The 16,373-nt window shown below is 39.5% G+C and overlaps 2 protein-coding genes across 9 annotated transcripts; one reads left to right on the top strand and one right to left on the bottom strand.

Moving 5' to 3' along the window:
• Positions 1 to 4,745: 4,745 nt before the first annotated feature.
• On the top strand, positions 4,746 to 5,969 carry LOC135612201 (nicotianamine synthase 3-like). Its single transcript, XM_065108161.1, has one exon. It carries the CDS (start codon positions 4,788 to 4,790, stop codon positions 5,736 to 5,738), a length of 951 nt encoding a protein of 316 aa, XP_064964233.1. The 5' UTR covers positions 4,746 to 4,787; the 3' UTR covers positions 5,739 to 5,969.
• Positions 5,970 to 8,082: 2,113 nt separating this feature from the next.
• LOC135581473 (homeobox protein knotted-1-like 1) lies at positions 8,083 to 16,169 on the bottom strand. 8 transcript variants are annotated; one of them, XM_065085934.1, is made up of 6 exons: positions 16,012 to 16,169; positions 15,154 to 15,373; positions 14,944 to 15,054; positions 14,581 to 14,740; positions 8,600 to 8,847; positions 8,083 to 8,513 (listed from the first exon to the last, which is right to left on the bottom strand). In XM_065085934.1, exons 1-6 carry the CDS (start codon positions 16,152 to 16,154, stop codon positions 8,325 to 8,327), a joined length of 1,071 nt encoding a protein of 356 aa, XP_064942006.1. In that variant the 5' UTR covers positions 16,155 to 16,169; the 3' UTR covers positions 8,083 to 8,324. The 8 variants fall into 8 exon arrangements, with proteins under 8 accessions (XP_064942006.1, XP_064942014.1, XP_064942051.1 ...); XM_065085942.1 differs by having other exon boundaries at positions 15,154 to 15,370; XM_065085979.1 differs by lacking the exon at positions 16,012 to 16,169 and adding an exon at positions 15,854 to 15,917 and having other exon boundaries at positions 15,154 to 15,370.
• Between the last annotated feature and the right edge of the window lie 204 nt (positions 16,170 to 16,373).

Raw genomic sequence — 16,373 nt, 5'->3', positions numbered from 1 at the left:
TTCTTTTGGGAACGTGACCCTTGTTTGCAAGGATCATGTTCAATGACTTGCTACCAACTTTGAATTTCTTCAATGTGTCCTTAAGTAGCAAGTTTTCCTTTTGGAGAGTTTCTTGATCATGACATTTTGTGCATGAACTTAAACTATCATGATATTCAGTTTTTAACTTATCAAAATTACAAGTAAGACTATCATGCTCCTTTTTTAGCAATTTATATTTTCTACTAATAATCTTGCATTCATCAAATAAGTCATGGAATGCATTTAATAATTCATCAAATGATAAATCTGCATCTATTAAATTCGTTACCTCCTCTCCGATGGCCATTAAGGCGTAGTGAGCAACTTGCTCGGTGTTGGACTCCTCTTCTTCGGACGCGCTCGAGTCATCCCACATTGCTTTGAGCACCTTCTTCTTTGATGTTCTCTTTTTGGCTTGGGGACAATCACTCTTGTAGTGTCCCGGCTTTTTGCACTCCTAGCAAATAACTTGGTCCTTTTTGAGTTCAAGTTTATTTTTCGCGTCATTCTTAAACTTGTTTCTTTTAATGAACTTTTTAAATTTTCTTGTTAGAAGTGTCAAGTCATCGTCACAGTCCTCATCACTTGAGTTTTCTCTCAAGTGGTCTTCTGAAGTTCTAAGTGTCATATCCTTCCTGTTCTTTGGAAGGATGTCTTCTTGCTCTTCATGAGCTTCGCAGGTCATCTCGTAGGTCATTAATGACCCGATTAGTTCTTCAAGAGGGAAGTTGCTTAGATCTTTCGCCTCTTGAATAGCAGTGACTTTAGGATCCCAATTCTTAGGAAGGGATCTTAGAATCTTATTTACGAGCTCAAAATCCGAAAAACTTTTTCCGAGTCCTTTTAGACCGTTGACGACATCCGTGAAACGGGTAAACATGTCGCCAATGGTCTCACTTGGTTTCATCCGGAAAAGTTTGAAAGAATGTAACAGAAGATTGATTTTTGACTCTTTCACTCTACTTGTGCCTTCGTGAGTCACTTCGAGTGTGTGCCAAATATCAAATGCGATTTCACAAGTCGAAACACAGTTAAATTCGTTTTTATCAAGTGCACAAAATAAGGCATTCATAGCCTTTGCATTAAGAGCGAAAGCCTTCTTCTCCAATTCATTCCAATCGATCATTGGAAGAGAAGACTTCGAAAATCCGTTTTCGACAAGATTCCAAAGTTCAAAATCCATAGAAATAAGAAAGATCCTCATTCGGGTCTTCCAATAGGTGTAGTCCGTCCCATTGAACATGGATGGACGTGTAATAGAATGGCCCTCTTGGTTTCCGACGTATGCCATCTCTCTTGGGTTTTAATCCGTTAGAGAGTTAACCCCGCTCTGATACCAATTGTTAGGATCAAGAGCACTAAGAGGGCGGCGGGGGTGAATTAGTGCAACGGAAAACCTTCTGCGATTAAAATCGAAAACTGCGTTCGTTCGATAGAAGTGATTTTGGTAAGAAAGCTGATTCGTAAACCACTTTAACTTGAGATAAGGCGAGATGCAGTTAAAGCAAAGATATAAAGGCAGTTTGCAGTTATAATGGAAATCAGAACATAAGCGCAAACTGAAATACAACATTCGTACGATAAAACTGATTTGCGTCTTAAACCCCGATTCGGAAAGCACTGAACTTTGAAACACGTTCGTAAAAACACAGAAGGCAGTAAGCTATTGAGGAGGTTTGCAGTAAAGATAAGATGCTCAAAGTAAATGCAAACCGAGATTTAGAGTGGTTCGGTCAATCTTGACCTACTCCACTTTTGGCTTCCTCCACCGACGAGGTCACCGACGTCAACTAGAGGCCTTCCTTCAATAGGCGAAGGCCAACCACCCTTTTATAGTTTCACTCCTTTTGACGGGCTTAGGAGACAACCCTTACAAAATTTTCTCTCCTCTCTTTACAACTCAGAACTTTTGGCCTTTACAACAATTTTGAGCTCTAAGAATCACAGAAAAAGATCAAGATTTCGGTGTAAGTTCATACCCTTTCAGTGCTGAATGGGTGGGGTATTTATAGGCCCCAACCCAGTTCAAATTTGGAGCTCAAAACTGTCAATTCCCGGAATTCCGGGATCAGGCGGTTGCACCTCCTGACTAGAGCGGTTGCATCGCCTGGCAGAGCTCGAAGACTGAGCCTTTGGGCGGTGCCACCTCCTGTCAGGGGCGGTTGCACCTCCTGCCAGAGCTCGAAGACCGAGCTCAGGCGATTGCACCTCCTGACTTAGGCGGTTGCACCGCCTGGCAGAGCTCGAAGACCGAGCTCAAGCGGTGCCACCTCTTGTCAGGGGAGGTTGCACCGCCCAGTCTCGCTCGGAGACTGAGCCCAGGCGGTGCCACCGCTTGGCTGGAGCGGTTGCACCTCCCAGTCTCGCTCGGAGACTGAGCCCAGGCGGTGCAACCTCCTGCCTTGGGCGGTTCAACCGCCTGGCAGAAATCAGGGTCCGAATGGGTTGATCCATTCGGCCCAATTCGGATTTTTCAGGGGCCCAATTGCCCCAAGATTAAGTTAATGGGATCACCTCTCATTTCCAACTTAATCATTGTGCTAACTACGATATTCCCTAAGACATTTACTGCAACTTGCTCCGATGCGTCAATCGCTTCTTCCGGCGAGCTTCCGGCGAACTTCCGTCGATCATCCGATGAACCCTCGGTGATGCTCCTGCGGACTTCCGGCAAACTCCTGGACTTGCGACGATTCACTTGGCGAGTTCCGACGAGCTTCTTTAGCAAGCTTATGGACTTCTCGGATTTGTTCCCGCAGAACCTCCGATGACTGTTCGAACTTCCGTCGAACTCTCGAACTCCCAACGTGATCATTGTCTTAACTCCGGCGCAAATCCTGCTGCATGTCTTACTTTCATCGTAGTTAATCCTGCACACTTATCTCAGCATATAGATTAGATAACAAATGACAATTGACTTCATCATCAAAATCCGAGATTCAACAGATGCTACTTACTTGTGCGCCAATCCAGTATTCCACTCACTCATGAAATACATTACCATTGACTTTCACTTTGTGCGAGATCAAGTTGTCAGACATCAACTACGTGTTTCTCACATAATGCAGTTGATCAACTAGCAGACTTACTCACGAAGCCTCTCACCCCAAACTATTTTCATCGCATTGGTCAAAGATCGACATCCTTGATAGGAGCACCATCTTACGAAGGCATGATAACAACTAAGATTTCCCAAACTACATGAGAAAATATCACTGTTGATGGAAATTCTCCCTCTATAAAATAGGGAGCACATATCAAACATAAAAACGTCTTCTTCATCATTTATTCTATCATTCCTATCTTTTTATAGACGAGAGCAAAGGGTTTAGAAGATTGAAGATAAACAATTACGAAAGATCCTCCCATCAAGATCATCTTTTAAAGAATTCTATCATAATTATACTTCTTGTCTTTTGATCAATAATCATTAACAATTCAATCATATTTATAATAGAAATAAGATTATATAATTAAAAAAATTATTTAGTAAACAAACTCTAATCTTCAATGATAATGTCTAAGAACTTCGAGTATGCAAGATGCAACTAGCAATTCTAATCATTATAATTCTCGTGAGATGATGCAGCTACAACTACAACTCGTGCAGTGCAATAATTACAGTAAAGTGACTTTACTCCTGACCCACTACTCACATATCTATGTGCTCATCAACAGAGACTGCAGCGTCCAACAGCCCTCTTTGTTTTCAGACAGAGAGATCCCTGTCGTTTTGTTATGTTTGACACCATGTGCTGCTAGATTTTGTTGTTCTTGTTATCCACGCCATGGAAAACACCTTTGGCAAATTGGAACAAAAGAGTATCCCTTATTTAGATTTTATTACTTCCCAAAACTTTGTTTCCTTTCAGCAATCAGCTGTTGTGAAAGCTACTTTCTACAATTTTGGTGGGGTGATCAATAGATTAATATAATAAATTAAAATTAATATTTATTATTAATGAAATACAAAAAGATATCGTGTATGCATAAAGCAATACTAATTAGTTTGACTTAGAGAAGGCATATAAAATGAAATCAACCTTCACTAGATTGAGTTTGCCACCCACCCCCCCCCCCCCCCCCCCCCAAATTATTTAAATACGATCCAGTGTGAACACATAAATATTCCGCAGCATGTACAGTATATTTGACGTGAGGGGTTGCTCTTCACCGTTAGAGAAGGCATGAAATGGGCCATTCACAAAGACCTCTCAATAGTTCAGCCAACCATGACCCTCCAATGGTTCCATCTCCTTTTCATCGAGCATCGTTTCTGTCAACCAAAAGAACTAGATTTTTGTTCTCGCAAACTTTATGTGCATTTGGATCATGCTCACCCTGACCACATAAATGTTCCATAATATGAGTGGGAAATATCAACTCTACGATCTTGATGGAATCGAAGGGTATTAGATTGTAGAGTTGATAAATTGATTGATCATGATCAGTTCAATACTGCACTTCTCAAACAATAGCACAACAGCATTACTAGGAAATTGCCAAGGTTGACCCACATTTATGTTCTTTGTAATTAAGAGATATGTGTTGTCCGAGTTGTTACTGTTGCAATTGCGTCAGTCACAAGGAAGGCCGAGAAAGTGCCACAGTCGAGAGGAGCACCCCTTTCCATTCTATCCATCCATTCATGGATCCACAAGGCGTAGTCCACACGCTGCGATGCCTATAAATAGAGTCCAACACAGCTCAGGGCTTGTGGCAGAGAGGTGTCTTGTGTGCTAGCTTGGCTGATTGCTAACCTTGCCATGGGCAACCAAGAAGAGATGCTAATCCAAAAGATTTCAGAGATCTATGGCGACATCTCAAATCTTCCCAGCCTGTGCCCGTCCAAGGAAGTGGACATGCTCTTCACGGAGCTGGTCCTCACATGCATCCCTCCAGTCTCCACTGATGTATCCAAGCTAAGCAAAGAGGTGCAAGACATGAGGTGCAAGCTCATCAAGCTCTGTGGAGAGGCCGAAGGCCTCATGGAGAGCCACTACTCTGATATGCTGGCTTGTTATGACAACCCTCTTGACCACTTCGACCTCTTCCCTTACTACTCCAATTATCTCAAGCTCAGCCAGTTGGAGTACACCCTCCTGGCGACGTACGTGCCGAGCTCGCCGCCGACCCGGGTGGCGTTCGTTGGCTCCGGCCCTCTGCCGCTGAGCTCCTTCGTGCTGGCCGCGCGACACATGCAGGAAGCGCAGCTCCATAACTACGACCTGGACGCCGCGGCCAATGCTCGGGCTCGTCTCCTGGTGCGTGGCGACCCGGACATGGCCGCTCGCATGGAGTTCCACACGGCGGACATCCTGGGCGTGACCCACGAGCTGAGGGGCTACGACGTGGTGTTCCTGGCGGCGCTGGTGGGGATCAGCCACGACGACAAGGTCCGGGTGATCGAGCACCTCGCGCACCACATGGCCCCGGGCGCCGTCCTGGTGGCGCGAAGCGCGCACGGAGCCAGGGCCTTCCTGTACCCGGTGGTGGATCCGGCGGCTGACTTGAGAGGGTTCGAGGTGCTGACAGTGCACCACCCGACCGACGAGGTCATAAACTCGGTGATCATTGCGAGAAAGCCGCACGGCGGCCATGCGGCGGGTGCAGCGGTGATGAGGCCCTGCAAGTGCTGTGAGATGATGCAGGGTTTCCATCACTTCGGTCAAGGAAGCATCATGGAAGAGATTACACTGGAGGAGCTGCCCTCCTGAGGCTAAATGCATGGGGGAACTGAAGAAGCTGTGTGACTGGGTTATGACACATCATTCTACTGCATGTCTTTTGGCTCCTTTTTGTGTGCTTTTATAAGACGGTCTACTGTTATCTTCTTTTTAGTTCTTGATGTGTCGGGGAATAATAAGTGGCATTTTTCTGTTGTTTCGATGTATGGACTAATCTTTCATTGCAATAAAATCTGCCATAATAATTGCAGTAAAAGAAAAGTCTTGTCTCAGATGTACATGCTGAGTAAGACAAAGCCTGCCATAGTGATTAGTTGAGCTAAGCTTTGTATACTCGGTGATCAAATACTTGTTATCTACGCTTGCTGGCTCAAAAAGGTTTGTGAGATACAAGACTGGAGAGTGGAAATACTTAACGGAGATCTCCAAGTCCAAAATGTTTAGGTTTGGCAAATACGAGTAAGGAGATCTCCTGCAGCAGCAGCTCCATCTTTTTGCTTCCATCCCTCTTGCGTCAAAGCTAAAAAGAGAAGGCGTCTGTGGGGGCTTTTGTTGTTGTTTCTGCTCTCCCAAAGATGGCCCAAAAAACATCTACCCTCTGTGAATGCTATTATGAGATCCAGTGCAAATTATATCTACCACGTATCATACGATGTAGGCACAAAAATCTAGGGCACTGATATCTAAGTTCAAGTACCAAACTTGCCTCAGAATATTGAGGTAGATAGGGGAAGAAGATGATATTTGTTAGCAGAGATAACATCGATGCCAAGTGTTTTTTTTTATGATAAAACTTGCAATAACTTGCAACCTTGTCAGATGATAAAACAAGGTTGTTAGATGATAACTTGCAACCTTGTTAGATGATAAAACTCCGGATGTCCTATAAATCTGAGACTTTGATGATGATAAAGACTCAAAATAAAGAAAAATAAAAATCTTGGTAACAATATCTAAAATTCAAATTGTATCATTTTTCTTTCATTTATGTTTAATCATATTTTGAAAAATGGTGGCTTTGATGATAAAGACTTCCACTGTTCATAATATGATGCTGAATCGAATCCAAACAGAGCAGACAGGTAATGACAAGCAAGATGTATGGATATGATAACGATAAGCCTTCAAGATGTCATGACGGAATGATACACATGGAGCTTTTCCTTTTCTTGATTTCGACTCACAACGATGACATTTTGATTTCTACACATGTATTATTTTGAAGAAACTGAGACGTGGAAAGACACATGGATTAAACTGAACTCAGCTACCCTGTAATCATATTTGAGATATATTTGGATATAAATTTTTTTTATAAAAAAATAAATGATAAATAAAAGTTTTAATAAGAAGGCTTAATAATAACAATCAAACAAAGTCTTTACTAATCAAGCTAATTAACATCTTAAAAAAATATATCGGATGAGATTTCGAATGCTCACCTCTTGATAAATGAGTCTAATAGATTACTACTTTAATGATGACTTAATTATAATAAATATATCAGATGATCTCGAACCTTCCATCCTAATACACTACTACTACACTAATATTTTAGGTATTAAAAATATAACACATAAGATTTCAAATCCTCTCATCTGATATATCATCATATTAATATTTTAGATATAAAAAAATAATTATACAAGTTATCCATAAGTTGAACTTAAGCCCTGATATATCATCCTTCCTAAGTGACTTTGACGTCAACCTTGAGTTGTGTCCTTTACATCTATCGATATGCTAGTGGCATTCTACAGATGAGAGTAGACTTGTATAATACTTATGCAATACTAAGCACAATTAGAAACCTAGTTTTATATTTCTATATTGAAAGTCCATTAGAAATACTCTTAAAAGAATAATCTCAATTTTAACACCCTAATTAATTTCTATATTGAAAGTGAGAAGTTTCAGTTGGTTTATAGGATTAGATGAGTCTAGTTTAATTAATTTCCATATTGAAACCTCAAATGATGCTACGAAGTCATTGAAGCCCTCCTAGGAAGGAATAAAACAAAGGATGGAAGAATTCAAGCATTCATAAACCTGCAAGACAAATAGACATTCGCCTAAAATTGAAGCATGCACTGACAAAATGATTTCAAGGGATTATAAATCTCTCTACCTCCTACTTTTTAACTCCAAAACTTATCGGTTGGAAGCATTTCAATATGATTAATCTCAGAAGCTTCTGAATTTTCAGAAAAGGTATTAACTTGGCACTTGCAAATGAACACTGCAAAACTGTAACCCAAACAGTGACTAATATATAGAGAGTGCTAGTGATTCAGTGTAGCTCTTCACATCTTTCATATTTGGATATTGAACTCAAGTTCAATTTAGCAGGCCTCATAGACACAAATTGGGGCAAATATAGGAAAGCATATTAACATGGATTAGCAGAACATTATACTTCCAAGTTAATCAAGCAAACCACAGAGAAGGCTAATATATAGCCCCGTCAGTTCAAACATTATACGCCCCTGATAACATGCAATGCAAGCTAATAACATTTGTACTTGTCCAAGAAACATGTACACATGGACATCAGAAGTTGCCAGTGGGACAAAACAGCTTGCAGGGGCAGAGAATGAAAGAGGAGCACGGTGTTGCTTAAGTACCAGTTGTACTACTGCCAAAGCACAACATGGTCCCACTGGATCCATCACTCACACCCTCCATCAACGCGAAACGCACGTCTTCGGATGGCTTCCAGTGCCTTTTTCTTTGGTTTATGAACCAATTGTTGATCTGCTTCTGTTCAAGGCCAGTCTTCTCAGCTAGTTTTGCCTTCTCCTCTTCCTATGCAAACCATGTCCAAGAAGTGAGGGATATTAACCCAATAGTCTCAATAAGAAACTAAATAAAGAATCAGCCAGAGCGATTACGGTTGGATAGGGCCATCTACAATGGGTGTTCCACCAATCTAATAATATCAACCTTGCATCCTTCGGCAGTTTCCCCTTCTTTCTCTTCTTCAAGAATTCCTTGCGCAGATTACTCAGATAGCCACTGTATTTTTTCTGCAGCATCTCCCTCAGGTCAGAATCCGCCACACGTGAACCATATTCTTGGCCTTCAGATGATTCCAAGTCCTCGCAACTTTGATCTTCTTCCGAGGTTCCAATCACTTCGTCTGGCAGAATATACCAATGACATCATACAACGGAAAAGACTATTGTAGTAAAAATACAAATGGTGCATCTCGCAAGTCCTATGATACGTGTTTACCACAATCTATGCACATAAATTAACATAGCCATCAATTAAACTCTCCAATAGAACTTGAAACAAATAATCAGGCAAGGGCATGGCATGCACTTTGGAGACGTGTTGTTATCCTTGCATCTTTGTTGTCAAAAACAATATTGATGGGTAGGATCTATACAGAACTGACCAAATTGTGCACAGAACTTCTTAGATCTGGTACTGCAGAAAATATAAGACATAAATTACATTGAAAGATGCATCGCAGGCAATACGCATTTGTCTAAGTTAGATTAATTCCTCCAGACTGATGCTTCAAACACAAATAATTCTTGAGAAAAAAGCTTTCAAATATAAAATAAAAAAATCTATCAGCATAGTCTCAGCTGCTACAAATTAAATATATGTCGAATCCAGAAGCTATACATCTCACACACCAGCACTGCCCCTCAGGTTAGTCTAATGAACACACTGTTACCAGCTTATTTATGGAACTATAACCTGTATGGCGTATGGGTACAACCACTTCTCTCTAATGGATCACAACAAACCCCTAGAATTCTGACAAGGTTTAGCTGATCTAAGAAAACAAGCATTTCAGTTCATATTGAAAGTTGAAAGAAGTTATTGAATCTCCATGTTAAAGATTGAGGTTATTTAAACTGCTTTATCATGAACCTTGAGAAAAACATATACTATAGCTCTATGTTGACTTAAGATAAGACAAACTTATGTATCAAGTCAAACGAAAAAAAATATCTGCAAATTTTCTCTACTTGATATTGTTGTATCCTCATGAAATCAAGTACAATTTTTGAACGTGTCTGTTCACTTCTGATGGATCACAAAAACACAATTGCAAAACAATAATACTCTCTTCTATTTATACATCCAAGTCGTTATTGGACTGGAACAAACCTACAGGGCCGGTTCTGTTGCTTGTGCCCATAATGTAATTGGTGAGTTTTCAACTGTAATTTACATTAACAGGTCTATCTAGCTAAGAATGCCCAACAGAGAATCTGAACCTTTCTGCTATAATGTTTTTTTAGAACTAGCAATCGATTCATAGAACGAGAACCATCCGGCAAGAAATATGATAATCGACATATTCATTCTGGATATTTATGAAACCTCACAACAATGTAAAGACAACTTTCTGAATACTGTCATGCATACACCATCAATTAAAGAATTCACACTTCAAGATTCTTAGGAGAGTAGATAGCTTTTAATTTCAAGTAAAAAAGTAATACAACAGTATTTCTTAGATTCATAGAAAAGCATCATAACAGAACAAGAAGCAGCATTACTAACAGTGCACATTTATTTGCTATCAATTTAACCAACAAAATTAACTGAAAGAATCCGGGTTGCAAGGATATTATCATTTCATTCTATATATTATTTTGTAACATGCAAAGAACAAAAATCACTAAAACCAAAAAGACAAAAATAGCTTGTCTCGGCAAGCATGCTAGATAGGAGGATATTTTGAAGAGAGATCATCTAGCACCTATAAGTAACTATAAATTTAAAGGTTTCCACGATTAGTAAAAAATGTTTTTCTGATGTCAACTGATGATACAACCAAGGTAAGCTTGACGCATGAGGAAAGTAAATAACTACACCTATGGTACATCCATATGATACCCATTGCTCTTGCACATATTGAGGTGATAGAATTTATTACGAAAAAGAATATAAAAGCTCAAGCTATCAGTCTTTAAGGATAATTAAAAGATGACTATGGAAAACAGAACTTAAAGTTCATGGAAAATTCAAATATAACATGGCGAATATCACACAGGAAGAAAATCCTATATGCGCTGTGTCAAGCCAAAGAAACATGTATAATGATTGTGCTAATTTAAGTCAACATAAAAATATTGTTTCAACATAGCGAATCAATTCTTAGTATTTTTTATTCAATTTTCTATTTTGAGCAAACAAAATTCTCATAAAATATTAAGTATGACCTTTCAGAGAGGTGTATGTAGAAATTAATTAACTGCAAACTTCAGAAGCCAATTGAGCAGATGCATACTTCAAATATATGATAAATATTATAGAGCACTGAATGTGAATAAAATTATAACTGCATTGAAGTGCAGAAGAAAACTAAAAGTAATTGGTGTAAATAAACAACCTACGAGTGCATTATGAACAGTTATTCTCAACATTAGTCACCATGAATACAGGAACCGACCACACTATGATTACCCTCCATAGAACTGATAAAAGCTTATTTTTTGAAATGTTTCATATTTCCATGATCGGCACAATGTAGAACAATTATTAAGTTGAAAACTTCAAGAACAAAGCCAGTGTTTCAGAAGACAAATGCATTTATTTTAGAAGATGACCAAACTGATCCTTGATTGATCCTTGATGCATGTTACATAATTATCCATCCAAGCTTATTTAGTGGGCATAAGCCTTTAGTTGATCGAAATCAAAAGAAATGGTCAGATTAGAGAAATGTGATATCTAGAAAGGAAAATGTTCCAGTTCTAGGATATCAAATACATGATTGCAATACCATTGTTTTTCAGTGTTTAAATAAATAACACATTTCCTACAATCTTTTCTAGTGTATAAAGGAAATTGACATGAGATTCACAACATACTGATGCACATATCAGCATTAACATGATAATTAAGACCTAACTTCCAATTTGAATCTTTTTCCCTTCCCACAAGGGAGGCATATGGGTCACATGCTTATCTTAAGAAATGAATAGAATCTAAGCTGTAGCAAATAAACAAAAGCATGACTTACTGTATCAGAATGTTTTATACAAACCTCCTTGTCTGATTTAGTTCATCATGAAACAATTTGAACATATGAAAATTCAGATATACTGATAAGTACTGTTGGCTGCCTAACAAAGAATTTAAATCTACATCGTGCACATAGGTTTAGGTTTCATGTGCCAAGCCTAATCCAACTTATATATATATATATATATATATATATATATATATATATATAAATATGATCACCTTATTTAAAATATTTTTCATTATGTAGACTGTACTGGGGACTATGGTTGTTGTTAAATTTTCCATGTGTCCACAAGGAACAAAGACCATAGTGTCTATACATGTCTAGGCAATTTTTTTCTTGCATCTATTCATTCTCCATCTGAGTTGTCTTTGGTATGTGAGATAGATGTGACAAATTCACATGATGTGACTATTTCTAGTGGAAAAATAACATAAATTTCCAGCACGTTAATTTGAAACACCCATCAGATTATTTTGTCCACATCTTCGAGGGATGAAAATTGACAAGAACTATAGTTTCTATTAATTTTATAACATAATTTTTCATGTAGTTTAATTGAATCAACTTCAAATCTAAAAATCAATTCATTTTGAAATGAAAAAGGTATATCCAAGCTCTTACTGAGTCTGCCACAAAATATCTAATTTCTAAGTTACTGGCAAGATTTTGATTTAACATCACATGCAAAAGTTCTGGATCCCATGCAGTCTTGGTGGCAGATTCAAATCCTACAATCACACCTGAAAAAAATTCTACGTGAGCTTCCATTCAAATTTACCCTATGATGTTTACTAAGTTAGATAATTAGTTATGGTAGAAGAGAGATGATTTTCTACAAATTGAAAACTAAGGCATTTTCATCACATTTATTATAAGATAGTCTTAAGTGTCAAAACAAACCGAGGAATATGATAATACAGTAGATCCACCTGTGTTAGTCAGGAATATGATAATACTTTTTAGTTTAGCACATCGAATGATATCGAATTGCATTTATGGATATGTACAGAATTTTATAACTAGCTCATAATGCCAGGGTCTGCATATGGAAGTTTCCCTAAAAAGTATCAAGTTTCTTGTCTATTGTGTCCATCAACCAAACTTGGTAAGAATTGCATGACCAAACACTAGGAGACTTAACTCTTTCCAAAGGCAAAAGAAGATCGGTAGGCATCTGGTCTAATAGGCAACAGCAAGGAGCATAATTCACAAAATAGTTCAATTCATAATGGAGATAGGAGGCAGTGATGGTAGTAAAACAGTCCCACATCATTCAGTATGTCAGACTCCGAGAACTAGGAGTAATACATAATTGTAGAGAAAAATCATCCTCTAATCTAACATTCATCAGGATATCTTCAATTTCTAGTAGATGTAGACTAGTAATATTTACATGCATAAATTGGGGAATGATTTTGTTTATATGGATACAAGAGAAGTGGGGATCTTTTGTCTTCTGTTCTGTTTCTTTATATTGAGAAAGAGAGAGAGAGAGAAATGTAGTGATTGTTGATATTTCAAATATCAAACTTTTAATTCAAGAAAGTAGACAGCAAATCAAACATATAATACTGATTTATGTTTTCCTAGTTCAGTTAAACATTCAAATACTTGAATCTATATAACTATTTAATGCAAGAAAACATACAACAAATCAAACATTTTCTTTTTTTGTTAATACTGAATCATGTTCTCCTAGCTTAATGAAACTCTCAAATAATTGAACCCATATAATATGGGACACTCCATGATAGCATGCATTGATATTTCATAAAAAAAATAAAAAAATCTACCCATCTTATTAGAATATCTGGGTACTCTAAACATGAACGGCAGCAAGGTGATCCATAATCATCCTGAATTTAATACAAATTGGATGGAAATCACAATTCAATTTGTCTAGTAAGCAGTATTATACCACTTGTTATCATCATTGTAATATGACCATTGTTAAGTTTTTTTTTTTTTTTTTTTGCAACGTGATATCCAATTCAACTGTATAATATGATGCCTAAGATCTTATCACAAGAAACGGTTAAGAGCATTTTTGTGGATGAAGATCTTAGTCTGTCTTTTGAAATTGCATTTTTAACCCTAACGCTCTATTGTGCAATCGGAAGGGATTGAGAAACCCTACTCCAATTACAATTTAGGGAAATACACGATCTACACCAGCTAGGTCACATATATCAATTCCAAGTTCAACTCTTCCACGCTTGATAAAAAACATTAAGGGTAAAAGATATGCACAACCAATGATCGTAGAAATTCAGAGACAAAAAGAAAAAAATGCTGCAGAAAAGTTGAGAAAAATTGGAAGGAACCTATGAATAAGCATATGGTAGTAGTTCCAGTAAATCTCTAAAAAGAAATGTTCTTTCAACACAGTTCTTCCATCTGCAACTGTTTCTCTCGAACATACATGTAATCAAGAATGATGAAACCCGAGTAACGTGGTTTTAGTGCACAACCATAAGAGAGATATGGTCAGTCCACTACCCTAATCGAAACTCCCTTGCCACTTGTGTCAGGAGGCAAAGAAACAATCTCTCACCGTACGACGACTTTTATTATGATAGCTTCTTCTTTTCAGAAGAATAGATCGATTGATCCGACTTCTCCACCATCCAGCGCAGATAAAGAAGCAAAGGTAGCAACAATGAAGACCTACAACGTTGGACTGATCCCTACTCCACTGTTACTGACAGACCTGCTCCTCTTTTGCATGGCCACGATTTGACTGCTCACTACCCCCAACCCGAACCTCTCTCTCTCTCTCTCTCTCTCTCTCTCTCTCCAGCTTCAACCTTCAAATTAAGACTCACTTGCGGTGTTCACTTCAGGAAAACAAAGACAAAGATTAACATTTACCGGAAGGAGAGTTTCCGGTTGCGGTTGTGGTGGCGGCGGCGGAGGATGCTTTGCACAGATTGGTGAGTTGCATCTCGATGTCGTTGAGGAACGATGCAGCCTCGTCGAAGGGTTTCGACAGATCCTCCTTGTATCGCACCAAAGCAAGGCAGTATGATTCCTGCGCCACTGACTTCGATCACAAAACCTTCATTGTAACCATATAGAAATCTAATTGCTCGAACAGCAGCAGCAGTATACAGTCTCAAAGTCGGTCAGATATAGCATACACACACCGGTAATACAAAACAGCAGCAGTGAGACTGAGAGAGAGAGAGAGAGAGAGAGAGAGAGAGCGTTCATGTGGTGACCCCATCTCGTTACCATGAACTCGTCGAGCTCCGGATCCGCTCCAATTTCCCCACCACCCGTGCTCGAGTGCCCCTCGCTCCCGATCTCTTCCAGGAGCTGCGCCACCTCCGGCGGCGCCCCCACCTTCAAAGGAAAAACGTCATGTGGGATAACCCATCGCCAGGTTCACTTCGACAAACCCTCTCTTCCCAAACACTGTTATATCCATATGATGATCAGTACCTTTCGGCACTCGATGTAGGCGGATAAAAGAGACGGGTACAGAGGGTGGTTCGCAATTTGAGCTTTGATCATGTCCGTCAGATCCGACCCCCCGCCGCCGCCGATCACCTGCGACGCCTCGTTTGTCACCTGGCAGCTCGACACCGATCCGATGACCGGTATATCCCCTCCCCGCAGGATTCCCGGATGTATGCTGTACAAATCTTCCATCTTCCTCCTACTTCACAAAGATGTTCCTTCAAATCAGTAGGCAAAACGCCAAAACATGAAAAGGTAACATAGAAAATTAAAGAAGAATAAGTCCTTGAAAAAGAGGACAATTAAATTACTGTAATGAGAATAACGACTAGAAAATAGAGCACATACGCCTACTATAAGAGGATGATCATAAAAGCTAGGGATGGAAGAAACAAACAAGAACCCCACAGGTGCTGCTGAATATAGCGGTCTGATATGAAAGGAAACAAAATCTGGATCAAGCCGTCGACTTCAGAAGAAGAGCAGCTTACATTTACCGCTACCGGAAGAGTAGGAAGAAAAGAATGAAAACGTCAGTAGCAAAGGAAAGGCAAGCCATCTCCATTTTTCTTTGTTTTTCTGGTTCTTTAGGTTTGGAGGAACAATAAGCAGTATTTTGTACCAAAACAAATGGTAAGAAAGATTAATATATACGTAAATATATATAGAGAGAGACTATTACTAGATGGAGAGGAGGGGGAGGAGGGCGCACGTGGAAGCACGGTTCTTTATGAGAACAACAGTAGTGGGAACAGTGGACCAAAGGAAGATGTTGAGGGCAGGGCGAAAAGGGGGCCGGCCCTATTTATAGCCGTCCCATCATCATTAACATCGACGTACCGTTCCGCCACGAGTCGGGCGAACAGAGGGGGGTGGGCCAGATCAGACGGCTCGGGTACTCGCATCACCGGGAACAGCTTCGCCCGAACTCGGCCCTGCACCCAACCTTTTCCCTCTTGCTGAACTCTTCCTCTCGTGGCCATGCCTGCCTCCCTTTCTCTCCTTTCGGCGACCCTCATAAATTTGGGTTGAGACAACAGCTGCCTCCATTGCTCCCATCGAGCGAGCTTCATAATTCTGGGTGGGGTTCAGCAGCATATCTGAATGCTTTCAACCGGTTTCCTTGACCTTCGCTTGCCAGCTCAATCTGTGACAGGAAGAAAACACCACCACAAATAAACATACACCGTTGTGAGTGTGTG

The sequence above is a fragment of the Musa acuminata genome, chromosome BXJ1-2 (assembly GCF_036884655.1).
Source record: "Musa acuminata AAA Group cultivar baxijiao chromosome BXJ1-2, Cavendish_Baxijiao_AAA, whole genome shotgun sequence".
NCBI classification, from domain to species: domain Eukaryota; kingdom Viridiplantae; phylum Streptophyta; class Magnoliopsida; order Zingiberales; family Musaceae; genus Musa; species Musa acuminata.
This window is presented reverse-complemented; position numbering and strand designations above follow the sequence as displayed.